The sequence below is a fragment of the Suhomyces tanzawaensis genome, assembly GCF_001661415.1.
Source record: "Suhomyces tanzawaensis NRRL Y-17324 unplaced genomic scaffold CANTAscaffold_8, whole genome shotgun sequence".
NCBI lineage: Eukaryota > Fungi > Ascomycota > Pichiomycetes > Serinales > Debaryomycetaceae > Suhomyces > Suhomyces tanzawaensis.
The window spans coordinates 29,309-45,721 of record NW_017963643.1 but is presented as its reverse complement, the minus strand read 5'-3'; the positions used below and the strand labels follow the sequence as shown (position 1 = coordinate 45,721).

Below are 16,413 nucleotides of genomic sequence, written 5' to 3'. Positions count from 1 at the left end.
GCTGTTTAGAGTAATCAACCAGCTTATTATGGAAGTGGTCGAGTTCGTTCCTAACTCGAATGTGGCTCCGGCTAAGAGCACTTTACGTCCCAGTGTTAATTTTGAAGTACAGATATCACGGAACTAATGCCAGTGGCATGCCAAATGCGGACGAGAAGCACAAAATTCACACGGGATCTCTATTAAGGCGTGAATCAAAATCTTTCGAACGTCGTAGAATTGCTCCTTCGATTTTAATCAAAGCATATTGGTAATAGTTCTCGTCTGCAAAATTATGATTAAGGGACTCTACGCTCAGGGACCAGTATCGTAGTAGAAAGCATAAAAGGATAGCATTTTTGCCAGCTTCCCCTACCACATGCTACATTTCGTAGGGAGTGGCACCTGAAAATGAAGGCTACGAGTTAAGATATCGAAGTTCAGTAAATTTTTCAGCCAGTATCTCGCTTCTTGCCTCACCCAGCAGAAGCTCCACACCAAACAGCAATCTAAGACAGAGAATTGAGCTGCATAACTCTCATCGACATTCATCCAGTACACCGATGGCCTACACGGGTGTTGGGACTATCCAAACAGATGTTTTCCAGGGTATTGGAGTAGGCCCTGGCCCATTTGTGTCACGAGCCCTGTGCTCTCGTCAACCTGCACCCAATTAGTTGGCCAGATCCAGACGCGTCAACTCATCGTAACTCCACCACATCTTCACCACCAAATGAGCCTAGATGGGGCCTAAGCATAGAAAACACCAACCGCCAACCAGGCGGGACAGCACCAGCGACACTCACGTCGCAAATACCACTGCAGCTGAGATCCCAGACACTTTTGACCTCCATCTCCAAAAAGTACAAATGGCCCAGAAGTTGAATGGAGGATGGGAACAGGAGTCAGAAACACATGAAAAACCGGCAGAAGCACGCGAAGACCTGCATTACAGCGGGAATTCTTTTGAATCCACCGAATCCGCTTCCTTGAACAACAAAACAGGCTCCCTCGGCACAAACTCGGCCACAGACACCCAATGCACGATTTTAGGCGTCAAGGTGCCCAACCTCAGGCGTAAGAAGAACCACGAACAAGAAGAACTCAACTCATCACCCATCAAGAAACAAGACCACGGCATTCCCGATATTTCCCCCGTTCATCTCAGACTCATCAACTCATCCCCCATCAAAAGAAAGAAGTCGGTAGCATTTTCAGACGATTTGGTGTCGGAAGTGCCCAGCTCGCCATTACGCCCATCCACCCCACAAAGATCCATTTTGAAGACTAACAACCTCATCCTCCTGAACTCGTCCCCACCCCCAACAGACCCCAACGACACCAGGCGCTGGACACCCAATCACTCCCCCTCCGCATATGGACCGGCAAACCCCATGTTCTGGATCCAGGGAACCATCATCCAATTGGCACCCAACTCGGTAAAACTCCCTCAATTGGTCGAGGGCTGTGTCTCAGTTCTAGTTGAAGAAGATTTCTCCAAAAAGTTCGAGGTCTACGCTACTTTGAACAATATCTACAAATCCAATCCTTCCGAAGTTTTGGTAAAGCTTTTCACAATTTCTTCCACAAGCGTACATCTTCCACAAAGTCTTAAACGTGATCCGTCTACTAACCACATCATCAACCTCACGTACCTCATCAAAAGAGACATCCTAAAAATCGAAGAATCCATCTTTGAAAACGAACTAGAGCAAGACAAAGAAAACGTGAGTCCCCCTCGGACGGATCCGTTCAGAATCCGTGTTATAAATCAAGCTCTTAAACTCCTCAACAACATCATGTTAGACCCAGAGTTGAATAATTTCATACCTATGGATGAAGTAAGATGGATCTACAAGCATTGTGCTAGTATTCTAACAAAACCTTATATTTCAAAAGCGTTAGTCGCGCCATATTTATTGATCATTAAGGACTGTAAATTTAATAAGAAAAGGAAGAAAATATTGTTTGAATCTCTGGATATACCGGAGTCTTTGCTCATGAGTTTACTCAATATGAAAAGTTTCAATTCCTCATCAATCGTCACTGAAAAATTCCTTTGCATACGGAACTTTGTTATCAATTTTCCAACAGTGATGGCTAAGAATGTTCATCACTGGATTGGAGTTCTTATCTTGAGTATTTGCAACTTATCTTGTTCCTTCTATTATACGAAATGCATAGGTGTGAGTATTAACACACTATTGGAGGTTTCCAAGGTTTTTTTGGATAACAGTCTAGTCAGGGCAGCTGTTAACCAGCTTGTGGAATCAGAGTTACCAGAGAAAATAAAATTGATTACCTCGGACTCTCCAGCGCCAATTGAAATTTACGAAACTCAGGACTCTGTGAAGTTCAAGAAGGCTCCAGCAATTCACTACATTATTGGAAAGCTTGAAGAAAACATAATGGATGAAAATTACAAGGCCAGCATGGATACCTGGTTCTCGATAACCTTATTTCTTGGTGATAATGGATCGTTGGAAAGATGGATGTACCTCAGTGATTGGCTCAAAATTCCCCAAATGTGTTTTAATACGTCTAACTTACAGGCCAAGCTTTACGCTTTGAACAGCTGGAAATGCTTGATCTATAGTGTATGCCACAATGATTTAGAAGAATTAAAGAAGCTCGTGGATAGACCAAAGAAGGCACAAGAAGCTAAAGGGTCCAGTCAAAATGATCAAGGGTCTAAGAGTATGCTCAATTCTTCATTCAAACAGAAGGTGAGATTGCTCACTCATTTGTTCTCAAGTATCGAATCAAAACAGCCCCCTCAAACAGAAATAATGGATTGTTTGTTCAATTTATTTCTTTCAATAATTTATATGTTATTGAATCCTTGCTCTTTTAGGGTAAACGTCAAATACCTCCATATTTACTGGGATAAAATTATTCAACCAATTATCTTTAGCTTCTTCTTTAAAAAGGAGAATGATTCATCAAACTATTTACAAAATTTGGGGCTTAAGATTTTAACACACCTTTTAAAGCCCTCTTCTATGAGCATAACAGAAAGAAATTTCAATGAAATTAGATGTTTGAATAATGATCCGGTTACTTTGGCTGAGATAAACTCTCTTCCTTCAAGATGGGTCTATACCAAATTTGATCGTATCTTTAATAATATTGCTGTGGTTTTTAATCTGCTGAAGTTAACTTTGGACCAAAAGGTAAACTTTTTCAATTCTTTCTTGGGGAGTATCAAAGGAATAACAAAAAAGGAGGTGAAGACTTCGGAATTAACACTCGATATCATTGACAACTTGCCAACACTTTTGGTGGAGTTATTCAAGCAAGAACCACACAGCTTTGATTTAGCCTACCGATTGGTGATAATGATAAACGATACTTTTGATGCAAGCCATCTAATCGTTGATCGTAAAGATGGAATTTATCTGGTCATCTTGGGTAGCTGTATGTCTACGTTGGATATTACTCAGAAGAAGGACTTGTTAACTTTGATCACCTCATCTTTATCAAACAAGAAATTAATAAGCTTCCTTATTCAGCTAACCCAATCTGAGTTTTATTCCACGGATATGGATCTGATAATAATCAGTTTCCTCAACAATAGGCCAATAGAAAGGGGCCAACAAGAGCTTCTGATTTATGGGAAGTTCTGTCAATTAGAAGCTGAAGGGTTTGAACCATTTGTTAAGAAGTTAATCCAGAGTGTTGTTGCATTACTGAATACAGAAGACTTGAGGACTGCTTTTGATTCATTGAATGTCGAGAAATGGAGTTTTAGTGTTTTCAAATACTTATTGCTTCTTATTCAAAATGCACCAAGTAAAACAATTCAATCATTTTCAAAGTCGATTACCGAAGCCAAGTTGAAAGTTGCTACAGTTCAATTGGATTTCGTAAAATTCTTGATAACTTCAAATTGCAGTTATCTCATTAGTGTGTTGGCAGATCCAATATTTGAATTATCCAGCGCTAAGCTGTTCCATCCAATTTGGGTATCGTTTCTTGAATCGAACATTGAAAATTACGCCTTGTTGGATAAGCTCTTGGTGAAATTTCATGATCTTGAAGATTTTGATGTGAAACCCTTTACTAGGAATAAGTGGGATGACTTACCTTTACTAAAGGAAAGATGGCTTCAAACTAATGGTGAGTTGTACTTTGATGAGAACTACACGGCAAGCTCAATTGACTCCAACGATTACAGCCAAGACCAACAAAGTGACAGTTTAGATAGTCACAAAGAAGAGAACAACGCTGCCGAAGCAGCAGATATTGTTGATGTTTCAAAGGACGAAGTTCCGTTAGATGAAGCAGATTTGTCCAAACGTACCCCGACAAGAAGCAGAAGAGCTCGTTCTACCCGAAACTCCGGCAGCACGGAAGTATTGAAATCTCCTGAGCGTTTATCCTCCAGAAGAAGAACGAGAAATTCGGAATTAGACAACCCTGATGTTGGAAATGAACAAGCCATTGTTTCAACGCCCTCAAAGAGTCTTGTTAAGGAGTTATTGGAAAAAGAAGCAAATGAAAAAATCATGCAAGAAGCCGAGGCTGCTACAACCCCAACTAGAAAGTCCAAAAATAAAGCAAAGGCTTCATCAGTTACCAAGAAGAGTACCAAGAAGAAGTCAAAGGTTTCGGCAAAGGATACAGAGGCCAAAATCATGGATGATCTCGCAACTCCAAAAGCTTTTGATATTCATTCTTTCACTGCGTTATTGAATGCCAAATTGTCATCTTCACCTTCTAAAGCACCAAAGAAAAGAAGGGCTTCTGCTAATGTCTCTAGTCCTATTGTTGAAAAATCAAAAAAGCAGCCTGAAAGTTCGAATGTTCAGGTCCCTTCGTCCTTCGATGCTAACAATGATGAGATATCTGAATTGGAAAATGGATCACTAACTCCTCAGAATGAATCCGAAGTAATCGATGATGATTCATTGGATTTGATAGAAACTTCAAGTTCAGTAATTAACTATAGCAAACTTATGGAAAGTGGATTCGAAAATAGATTAGCTGCCGTATCGGATAGTCCTAATCGGAGAGTTAGTTCTAGGCTCAGTTCGAGAAAGAGAAAGTTAGTTGATTTGGACGAAGTTGAAGACATCAAAGATGTGGAAGAAGTTGAAGAAATAGAGGAGGAGGTAACGCCTGTTGAGCCGAAGAAAAAGAAGATATCCAGAAAGGCAAATGCTGAAGGACAAACGAGAAAGACTAGAAGCAAGAGCAAGGTGCTGGAAGAGCCCATTGAACTTCCAACGAATAAAGAAAATGAAGAGAATAGTTATTTGGACGTTCTGAAGGACATTGAAATGCCCATCTTGCATGAAGATAACAACGAGGTGGAACCGGCTCATGCAGCGTTGACCCCAACCGATGAGCTGGAAGCCAATGGCTCTCGATTGGAATCAAGAGACTCAAATGGGCCAAGCTCGCTTGACCTTGGCCACGTCGAGGAAGGGGAGTCATCTAGTCAGATCAAGACAGAATCCTCAGTCCTGGATGAACTACACAAATCACCATCTCCGAAGCCATCAAGGGAGTCGAGAAAGTTATCCCGGAAGGCATCGCGAAAGCTTGCTAGAAAGTCGGCTAGTTATTCACCTTCACCAGACCTCAATGAAACCAAGTCTCCGGAGGTTTATCAGGAAGAAATTAGCTCGGGTGAAGTTCCAGAGAGTTTCAAAACTATGGCTTCGACTGAAAAGTCTGAAGTTTTCGTACTTTCACCCTCACAGGACTTCTCCGACGGTCTCTCGGTACCGAAACAGGAAGAAGATCAGCTGTCACAGGTAAGCGGGAATGAAGACAAATCTCCTGAAGCTGAAGTGGTTTCTTCGGCCCAGGTGATGGATTCTAGCAGATCCTCGTCGGACGACTGGAGCATTGTCAACTTGGCGAGCTACATACCCAAGGTTCCTGATTCGGATCTCGCCAGAATGACCAAGCTGGAGCGGGAAAGCTTGGTGCTACAGCTCGTGAGTCTCACCCACAGAGTAATGAATATCAACTCTGACTAGGGTTATGTATAATAGTGTAGAATAAGCAGATTATCCCAAATGCATCAGATCAATCATGTATTGACTTATTATCATGTTGTAGGCCAGTATAGCATATAATTTATTTTATTGGGCTATTGGTAGGTCAGGAGACTCAATTCCATACATTCTTGGTCCAAACTGCGGCAATGCCACCCATCGAAGGACAAATAGAGTTAGAAAGTCCCAAACTGGCCACAGGGAAAAATTCAGACACCACATGTGTCAAGCAATGGCTGTCGCTGTTTCGTGAATTTCCAATCAATGAGTAGTTACTTTTAAGCGAACAAGACACTCAACTACATTTCAAGCCACTAAATATTTCTCTACATATAATTGACTCCTCTAACAATGCTCCACCCATTCCGGTCATAAACTCCTGCTTCAAGCCTCTTCCAAGAGTATTGTAATTCGAGTGTTTACAGCTCACTCTTCTCCTCTATTCACCTATTCACTGCACATAAACTCAGTCTATATATTCGCATACCCCACAGATCCGCAATATCCATCACCTCATGTCTATAGTCCCCTACAATGCCAACAACGAGATCCTTTACCACGACCCCATCCATGGCATCCTAGTCCTTCACAACAACCAGTACAACTCGATCCTGTTGCTTTCCACCAAAACCCCAGGCTTTCCAGGCTTAGGCGGTGGAACAAGACCTGGCGGCAATGGACCCTCCAACCACACGTTTCCAGGAACCAGTTCTGGCCACACATTTCACGACCAGTTTCCAGGGTTTTCCCAGCCCAACGCCTGTCCCAACTGTGGGTTTCAATGGGCACCCAATACCAATCCATTCCGGCTGCAAACCAGGCGATCAGGCGATTCCACCTCCAGCTTGGCCAGAGTGCCTAGCGTGGAGCAGACAGACCATCCACCAAATATGCTCTACGGAAACTCCCAGGAGTTTATCCGCCACGATTACTTCAAGTTGCTAGGTCAATTGTCCCATACAAGCGAACACGAGTCCAAGTCTCGAGTCCACCATTCCCTTCCGCAAGACATCTTCAACCAGGGATACTTCAAGCGGTTTTTCAAGAAAATTCCTCCCTACACTTTGGGGTCGGGAGCTCATGCCCAGGTCTATAAGGTAAACCATGTACTCAACGATATCAAGCTTGGAACTTACGCTGTGAAACGAATCAGCGTGGGCAACAAAATTGAGTTGTTAGAGCTGGTTCTCAACGAAGTGTTGATTCTCTACGAGCTTTCAGTCAAAGGCGCCAACGAGAACAACTTGATACGCTATAACCATGTTTGGTTGGAATTGGGTGACATCCTGGACCTGGCAACCTACCTTTTGCCAAACGTGGGCGAGAAAATCAAGGGCGAGAATGCAAGAGTCCCATACGTGTTTATACTTCAGCAGTACTGTGATGGTGGTCATTTGGAGGACTTGATTTCCACCCATTACAAGTTGGAAACGACAATGTCTTGGAAAGAAAAGGTGACCAAGGAAAGACTCAAGAGACGCAGCAGTCGTCTGGGACCTACTGTGCCTGATCCAGAGAAGAAATGGTTGAGCGAAGTCGAGATATGGAAGTTCTTCAAGGATATCACAAATGGGGTAAACTACTTGCATCTTCACGGAATCCTCCACCGTGATCTCAAGCCTTCGAACTGCTTGCTTGACGAAAAATACATTAAAGATGGTATCCCCGACACAATAGATCTGCAGAATTTTGAGAGTGCAATAAAACGTCTTCCAAAAGTCTTAGTTTCTGATTTCGGGGAAGGTAAATTCATCGACAAGCATTCTTTACCCGAATCATTCAAAATCGAAGAAGAAAGACAGGGAAATACTGGAACATTGGAATATACTGCACCGGAGTTGTGGCTCTTCTCCAATTATGATCCAGCGTTGGGCTTGGGAAATGGAAAATACATCAATGACTTTACCTACGAAAGTGACATTTACTCGTTGGGGCTTATCTTGTGCTACTTGACAGTGGGAACTTTGCCATTTTCGAGTCTCATATCAGGGGAAACCGATCCACAGGTAATTAGAACCCAGATCATAGATTGGTACTTTGCATTAAGCAAGGAAAGTTTCCGTGAATGGTATGTCGAATCCCTTCAACAAGTCGGAGGAAATAATTCTGGGGTTTGCAACCATGATTTCGAGAAGCTTATATACATGATGATAAAGGGTGATGATGGGGAGGATGTTGGAAACTATTCCCCACGAAATAGAGCATCAGCTGGGGATGTATTGAAGTACTTAGATACCATTAAGACAGAAAAGCTATTTGCATCCGAAGAGGATTTAAATTATCATGAAACATCCATTGGTACTGAAAGGCCAGAAAAATACCCACATCTCAGCTTAACAGAAATGACTGATCCTTTGGGCCGTATCGATACGCGCAGCATCGAATCTTTAGATGACGATGATGAGATCAACTTGACTGTATCTGAGGAGCCGCTTGAATCGGCCCAAAAGGTTACAGAGAATACAGATATTGCCGGGAATACCTATGTTCTAATACTAATTATCAATTTCCTAGTATTAGAGTATATTTCTGCCACAGTAGAAAGCACTTCAAGATGGGTGTTGGTGACTGCAAAGGCAATGAATTACTTGGGATTCTGGAGCCATTGGAAGCTAGAAGCTAGGTTCTGGAGGTATTTGATGTTGGTTCTGGCCACCATACTGGTTTTTGCGATAGCGACAGTAGCATATACCAATGACTCATCCACCTTCCATGAGTTGTGGCCTACCTCAGATAACAATTAGCGAGACTGCCACTGCCTTGGCGACTATACTTGCATTCACATTAGCCTTAGACAGGCACCACTATACTGCTCTCCATTATATACTTACGTAATCACATTTTCAGGACATGCAAAAATCATCGCGGCCATCTATCTTATAGCCATCACGATGGCTAACAAGAGAAAGAGAGAGCCCTCGGTGGCCAAACCTAAGTCAAAGAAACAGAAGAAAAAGCTCGAGAAGTCCATCGTTCCGTCTGATAATAAGTTCAGTGTTTTGCCAGGAAGTGAAGACGACGTGGACCACCAAGACTACATCTTCGACTATGAAGGAAAGAATCGCGACCATCCAGAGTTAGTGTTGTTGGACTCAGACGAAGACAGTGATGCAGTGATAGTGGAGTCCGAGGGGGAGCAGGTGGTAGAAGTGGAGTCTGAAGAGGAGCAACCACCTTCTAAGAAGGCTAAGGTTGAATACAATGAATTGTCCAAAAATGCCGATTTTATTGGATTTGGTGAAATATCGTCCGAGGAAGAAGAAGACTACCACGACGAGCAGCATGAAGGAATCTTGACCATGGATGAAAACGGAGAAATCAATGAGACTACAGGTTCTTTGACTAATCCGTACCCATGGATAAAGGACCACGATCATTCCAAACAAAAGGAGATTGCCGACTGGCTCACATTGGAAATGAAAGATTTTGTCAACTACATATCGCCATCCTCGAGAGAAATCCATACCAGAAATGGAGTTATCAATCAGCTCAAGTCCAAAATTAAAGAGTTCTGGCCAAGCACGGACACATACGTTTTCGGATCGTCTGCAACTGATTTGTATTTACCAGGCTCAGACATAGACATGGTTATAGTTTCTGATACCGGAGACTATGAACAAAGATCAAGATTGTATCAATTATCCTCCTACTTAAGAAACATGAAACTAGCAAAAAATATAGAGGTTATTGCAGGAGCCAAGGTTCCAATCATCAAGTTTGTTGACCCCAAGTCCAACATACACATAGATATTTCGTTCGAAAGAAAAAATGGTATAGAAGCTGCCAAAAAAATCAGAAAATGGTTGTCAACCACTCCAGGATTGAGAGAAATGGTACTTATTGTCAAGCAGTTTTTGAGGTCGAGGAAGTTGAATAACGTACATGTCGGGGGACTTGGAGGATATTCCACCATCATTCTTTGCTACCATTTCATGAAGTTGCACCCAAAGTTGGCCACCAATACAATGAATGCATTGGACAACTTAGGAGCCTTGTTGATAGAGTTCTTCGAATTGTATGGTAGGAACTTCTCATATGACAACTTGATAATAGCGTTGGATCCAGAAACCGACTTGCCCAAGTACCTCTTGAAGCTGAAGTATAAATATTTGGATACCTCCAGAAATCCATTCTCCATCATTATACAAGATCCTTCAGATCCATCAAATAATATCACTAGATCATCATATAACTTAAGAGATATCAAGAAAGCTTTTGGAGGTGCATATCAATTATTGGTGGAGAAATGCTATAGCTTGAATGGTTCCTCGTACAAATCAAGAATTGGAAATTCGATTTTGGGAGACATTATCAAATTTAATGGATCAACGCGTGATTTTAATGACGACAGAGATAAAGTTAAAAATCATGCATTGATACAGGAGCTGGAGGAAGAAGAAGATCCAGAAAGTGACGGAGCCGAGGGCAATGACAAGTATTACTTCTCTGATATGACGGTAGAAAGTGATAGTGAGATTGTGATACCTAATGAAAAGCCTAAAGAGCAAGTAAAAAAGCCCAAACAGGAACCCGCTAAAGCCAAAGAAACCAAGAAGATTGTTTCTAGCTATTTAGGCTTGGAGGACGATGACCGCGAAGATGACGAGGAGGAAGACGTCAAGGAAGCCGAAGAAAGAGAGAGTGCCAGAAAGTCCTCCTTAGATAAGAATGTAAGAAGGGACTACTGGAGACAGAAGGGTCTTGAACTCTAAATTTGCCCATGAATTGATGAGTAATGTCTGATTCTTAATTTCTTCGAGTCGCCATGTATATTATAGTCGTTTGAATTGAGTGGTCAGTTCGAGCATTGTAGCATCTAATGAAGTTTCGAGTTGTGTACAACGTAGGAGTTAGTAGGCATTCAGGAAGGATTGGTACTACCCTACCCTCGATAAAGAACCGTCATCCATAATCCATGTGATGACAGTGGCTTGCAAGTATACTTCGGAAGTCTGATGATTGGTTTGTTCTCAGAAGATGCGCTCAGCAGCAATTGTTGTTTGCTTCACGCCTATTCAAAATGAATCCTAGCTGTCCCAGACTATCTGATCTGCCCCTGGCATCCTCAGCCCTCTGGTAATACTCCGTAAAGAAGTCTTCCTCAATGTCTTTCACGATGCCATCAAACAACTCATTCACTCCATGTCCATCTTTTGCACTGGTCTCCCAAAGCTGCTCTAAATCGTTTTCACTGCAGAAACCCTCAATTGCCTCCTGCTCCTCCTGCCGACGAGTATCCTCATGGGTCTGTAAAAGGTCCCGCTTGTTGCCAACGAGCTTTATGCGTATTGGAACCGAGGAATCCGTTCCTCCATTCACTGCCAACTGATCAATCCAGTACTTGGCAGTATTGAGACTTTCTTCCACATTATCCATATCAAAACATACCAAGGCCACCCTGGCATTTCTGTAGTACATCGGAGTCAATGAACGGTAGCGTTCCTGGCCAGCAGTATCCCATATTTCGAAATGGACCTTGCGGTCATCAACCGAGTGTTCTTTTGTTATGAAAGCAGCGCCAATTGTATTTGCAGTGTGCTGGTTGAACCTGCTGGTGGTGAAGCGAGTGACCAAAGAGGTCTTTCCCACCGATGAGTCTCCCAAAAGCACGACCTTGTAGGGGGGAGGGGGAACTGGGGAGGACATGGCTGGAAGGATGGGATCAGTTACGATAAGTCTGGCACGTGTAGGGGGTCACATGGGATGGAAAGACACAGTCACGTGATCATCGAATATGACTATATCCCGCGGGGTTTGGGCGTTTTCCCAAACCCCGCATCATTACATCTTTCTTATCAACGAAGGATGGTTTTCATTGATGATACGCCTCCTGAGCCGGTCGCCGACGCCACGTCCTACAACTCTGCACGCAAACATGTTAGCAGGGCCTGTTTGGAGTGCCGAAAGAGACACACCAAATGCGATGGTGAACTCCCAAGATGTCGTAAATGCGTCAAGTTGAAGAAAGAGTGCACCTACGTCCAGAGTCATCGTGGTGGATCGAGAAAGAAGGGAGTTCTGGTGACAAAGAAGCCATCAGCAAATCCAGCATTAAAAAACGAAATTCCAGATATTGAAGACATCGGAACATTTCAAAACAAGGGCAGCCTGAGCAGTGACGCCTCGGTCAAAAGCCTGACAAGCCCTCTGGATGTGTCGCCTCCAAGTTCAGAGTACGAGGTTAGGGGATTTAGAAAACTGCAGTTGTTGGCACCAGTTGGGGGAATGTTTACCCAGATCAAACCAGCTACCAGTATGTCCCAGAGTGACGCGGAGCTTGTCCAGGAGTTGGACAAACTCCCTTGTGCCGACCCTACTCATAAATGTGACAGTTCTAACTGTGCCACCAAGAAGGTCTTTGATCATTTTAAGGGAAGGCCAGCCACTAGACCTTTAAGTGACGAAGAACGCGAAACCATCCAAAACTTAAGGAAGAAAGCCAAACTCCATGCCAGTGTCAAAAAAATCGATGGTTTGTTCTCAGAAAATGGAGTCAAAAGGACAGTCACCTGCTTTGAGGACTTAAAACTTCAAAATTTCTACACTAACTACAGTAATTTGGTGGAAACCGATTTCTACGATAAGGAATCCATTCTTAAAAATTACTATACAACCTTCCACAAGCCACATCCATTACTTCCCCAAATAGACCAGCTAGAAGCGTTTTTTGTGCATCCCAGCATTGAAAAGGAGATGATGCTTTTAATGAAAGTAATCGGTGATGGACAAACTACTAGCAAGTATAGCAAGAACTTGGATGTGGTTTCCGATGTGATCCTCCAGTGCTTGAACTTGATAAGAGAAAATAAAGTGTTGGATATTGTCTCGGTGCAAGTGTTATTATTAACTTCCATTGTGGCACATGTATCATCACTTCATGTCTTGAGTCGAGATCTTCGTCACTTTTGCATTTACTTGACAACCGAGTTGGAAATTCATTTAGTAGATGGTCCTAATACTCCCAAGTTCGTTCAATGTCCTCGTACATTAGGCATACCGCATGATCTACTCTATGATAGTGCAAGAAGAATATACTGGGAGTTGTACTTTTTTGATGTCATCATGGGTTCTGCAGATGGTAAGACTTTGACTTCACTTTCTAAGATCGATGCCACGGTCAACTTTCCCACAACACCTTCTCGTGAGATTTTTGACTACGACGGAAGGTCCAAAACGGGGCACTTGGTTTCCGAGGCAATCGAGATGAACCAATTGATTCTTAGCAAGAAGCCCATTGAAGCCAAGAGAAGCCGGTTGAGATCAAACTTGTCATCTTGGGAAATGAAATTGGGTGATCCAAAGTTGTTCAACGCACCTCCATTGGTAAACAAGAATGGTAGAGTCAATGAGGGAGTACATCAGTCGATATTATTGTTCAATTATGCCAGTGTCTTTGCGTACAGACCATTTTCAAACCTTTGGAAAATCAATTCACCTCAAAACCCACAGTGTGGTGTGGAGGAAGGGTTGACTTCGAAACATATGACTCCTCAAATTAAGTCAGAGACAACATCTAGCATCATCGACACAAGAAAGACCATTCAAGCAGCAGACTCGATTGTAGAGCTGTTGATCAACACCAATTCGTCGAAAGTTGTACAGAGAACACCCGTGTTTGCTTGTGCACTTGCCCTCTCCTCGTTGGTCCATGTAAGTGCATATATCTGGGAGGAGCAGGTTCTCAATGATAAGAAAGGTGAGGAAGAAGGAATCACACCATCTGATTTAGAAACTGTTGCAAACAACATCAAGTTGACCCTTTCTGCCATCTACCCCATTTCACAACATTGGATACTATCAGGAAAGTTGGCCAAGCATATTCGTGAATCACTCTCTACCTTGAGGCCCCAATTGTACACTAAATTGAAGGAATTTTTGCCAGACATTGAAGTTAGCGTGGTAAAAGAGAACGATTCAATGTTGCATAAATTGCCCAATGCAGCACGTGAACACTACGATAATAATTCATTGAATGTATCTTCCGAAAGCCCCAGTGTTACTTCAGAGTCATCCAATTCGCAGGCTAGTATCCGCAAGAGGACCCTCCCTAGTATCCAGAACCTCGAAAATCCAATCCAAACCCCTAGTGCATTCATCAATACCATCAATGAAAATGATTTCTTTAGTGACCCCTTGAATGGATACGTCAGTCCTGTTTCTGATACTGGATGTGATTGGATTGACAAAGCATTGGTTGACTTTTTCGATACTGAAGAAGTGATTTTATCTCAAGGTCTTTCGGCCTAAGGTAATTTATTTTTAACTAGATTTGCACCAATTGTCTCGCACCATTCCACCGTGTATATAGTTACAGAGACTTTACGATTGATGAAAAATATTCTTACCACCTTTACATTCTGTTTATAATATTCGTTAATAAATAATGGCCAAATTACTCTGTAATCCCTAGATTACCCAGCAAGCGTTGAGAATAATCCAGCCATCGTGAGCATGCCAGACACTGTATCAGGTATTTATGCCAGGAATTCCTAGCAATTGTAGTAACTAAAACCATGGGAGTTTATCATTGCCCTCCCACAATAATTTTCCTTGTTTGAGGTTTTCTTCATCCTCGTGGTTGTGCATCAAAATGGCAGATCTCGACGAGTTGTCTATTCCATGTTTGCTGCCCCACTTTTCGACCAAGAAAGATAATACCAGCTCCGACACTTCTGATTGCCAAAGCACGATTTTGGTGGTGCGTTGATTGAAGTCATTCCCGATCTTGTCAAAAGACCTTAAATACTGCTTCATCAACTTGAACAATTTGATCGTGTTTGAGTCTCTGTCATGGCCGTCCTTGATAATAATTTTCAACACTGTGGCGTAATTCTCGGTGTCGCCCGAGAAGTCCAAGGTCCAGGTTATGGCAGCGTACCATTCTTTGGCTTCGTCCACCAACTTAATTCCATATACCTTGGGCTCGGTGTCTTCGAACCTGGCGAGAATCTGCTCGTAGGTAGCGTTTGCAAAGTCCATCTTGGATGGTTCCTTATGCTCGTAGAAGAGCTTGTAGCTGATGTACTTGCTACGCAAGTGGAACCAATTGACGTAGTCAGAAGTGGGCGCGATGGTGACCCTGGACTTTTTGTCTGCTTCAACTTGTTTAAGGGTGTTTCTCTGTACCTGGTCAGAGTAGTATTGATAGTATTCGTCAAACTGGTGGTAGTAGATCAATTCGTGGTTGCCCAAATCGTGCTCGTCGCCCTTGTCGTCCAAGGAGATGTTTGTCAAGGGGACGGCAAACGACTTGAACCCGAACTGGGTGTAGTACTCGCCGATTTCCGAGTACAAGAACGTGTAGCCGTCGGGTCCCACGTATTTGCTCAGCTTGCTGTGTTCGACCAACTGGTCGATCATGATTTTGCCCAAGCCTTGCTTTCTGTTTTCAGGATAGGTGAAAACGCCCCCCACGCAACCACACAACACTTGCCGCTTGACAGGCACGCTGTCCACGTAGTCCACTCGCCAGGCGCTTCTGATAAAGAGCTCGCACGACGCCAAGGGCTCTGTGGTGCCCTTGCGACGTAACACGAACACTGCCAACCGGTGGGGAGTGGTGGTGGTGGCCCTGGACTTGCCCAACACCCGTTCTCTGAGCACGTAGTCCTCGGCAGACAACGCGCCCTTCCAGGAGACGGCGTTGCGTGAGCGGGTGTAGTTGATGACGTCGATGTCGCTGGCCTCGACCAATTCGTACTGGGAGGAGATGGTCATGGAGGTGGTGGAGGAGTGGTGGATGTAAGCGAGGTCACTGACTAAAATGGTGAGGGTGTTTTGCTGCAAACGCGGTGAATAAAACAACCAGCTCGATTGGCTGGCACAACCACGCTGGCGTGCGGTATATATAGCTGGAGGGGGCGGTCCAGGGGGCGGAAGTGGACGATTGTTGGCTGGCCGTCGCCTGCCATGGCAGTTAGAGGACTGGTGTGGGCGGCTGATTTACTGGATTCGGACAATTAGGCGCACCCGGCCTGGCACCTGGCTGGAAGAGTGTACGGTTGGTGAGAGCGAGATGGGGGGAAAACCAGTCAGTGGTAGAGAAGGGTAGGGCAATGGAGATGGTGGCAGAGATGATGCTGGCGATGCTGGTGATGCTGGCTGTGCCTGGTGGGTTATGGCGAGAGAATGGCGAGAGATTGACAAGCTTCTGACCTTCTCGTTAACGGTCTTCTCACTGGTTCTTCTCCTTAATGGTCTCGTGGTGATCTAGCGATAGTGTCAGGTTGTGGGTGCGAAAGCACCGCACCGCGGTGGGAACGCCGCGAGACTGTATGAGCCACGCGGAGGGGCCCGGTGGAGAACTGCCACGAGTGACATAGCACACACCGAGCCTGAGACCGAAATAACCGAGTCGCAGCCATTCTGCGGCAATGGGCCAGATCTGACGACGGGTGGCTGCTGCCACGGCGTTGGTGGGCCAGAA

At 43.8% G+C, this 16,413-nt stretch overlaps 6 protein-coding genes across 6 annotated transcripts; 4 read left to right on the top strand and 2 right to left on the bottom strand.

Annotated features, from left to right (window-relative positions):
* Positions 1-1,037: 1,037 nt before the first annotated feature.
* On the top strand, positions 1,038-4,106 carry CANTADRAFT_31661 (DNA-binding protein; the record flags this gene model as incomplete). The annotated part of the gene is made up of 1 exon (XM_020208412.1): positions 1,038-4,106. A coding segment is annotated over one exon (3,069 nt), but the record flags the coding sequence as incomplete, so codon positions are not given.
* A 2,396-nt stretch (positions 4,107-6,502) lies between these two features.
* On the top strand, positions 6,503-8,731 carry CANTADRAFT_8129 (protein kinase; the record flags this gene model as incomplete). The annotated part of the gene is made up of 1 exon (XM_020211242.1): positions 6,503-8,731. The coding sequence occupies one exon, from the start codon at positions 6,503-6,505 to the stop codon at positions 8,729-8,731; it is 2,229 nt and encodes a 742-aa protein (XP_020062074.1).
* Positions 8,732-8,878: 147 nt separating this feature from the next.
* On the top strand, positions 8,879-10,699 carry CANTADRAFT_8128 (non-canonical poly(A) polymerase; the record flags this gene model as incomplete). Its single annotated transcript, XM_020211241.1, has 1 exon — positions 8,879-10,699. The coding sequence occupies one exon, from the start codon at positions 8,879-8,881 to the stop codon at positions 10,697-10,699; it is 1,821 nt and encodes a 606-aa protein (XP_020062073.1).
* Positions 10,700-10,970: 271 nt separating this feature from the next.
* On the bottom strand, positions 10,971-11,633 carry YPT53 (Rab family GTPase; the record flags this gene model as incomplete). Its single annotated transcript, XM_020210637.1, has 1 exon — positions 10,971-11,633. The coding sequence occupies one exon, from the start codon at positions 11,631-11,633 to the stop codon at positions 10,971-10,973; it is 663 nt and encodes a 220-aa protein (XP_020062072.1).
* Positions 11,634-11,831: 198 nt separating this feature from the next.
* Positions 11,832-14,207, top strand: ZCF2 (Zcf2p; the record flags this gene model as incomplete). Its single annotated transcript, XM_020208269.1, has 2 exons — positions 11,832-12,142; positions 12,254-14,207. Coding segments are annotated over 2 exons (2,265 nt in total), but the record flags the coding sequence as incomplete, so codon positions are not given.
* A 285-nt stretch (positions 14,208-14,492) lies between these two features.
* CANTADRAFT_8125 (uncharacterized protein) lies at positions 14,493-15,704 on the bottom strand (the record flags this gene model as incomplete). Its single annotated transcript, XM_020211240.1, has 1 exon — positions 14,493-15,704. One exon carries the CDS (start codon positions 15,702-15,704, stop codon positions 14,493-14,495), a length of 1,212 nt encoding a protein of 403 aa, XP_020062070.1.
* Between the last annotated feature and the right edge of the window lie 709 nt (positions 15,705-16,413).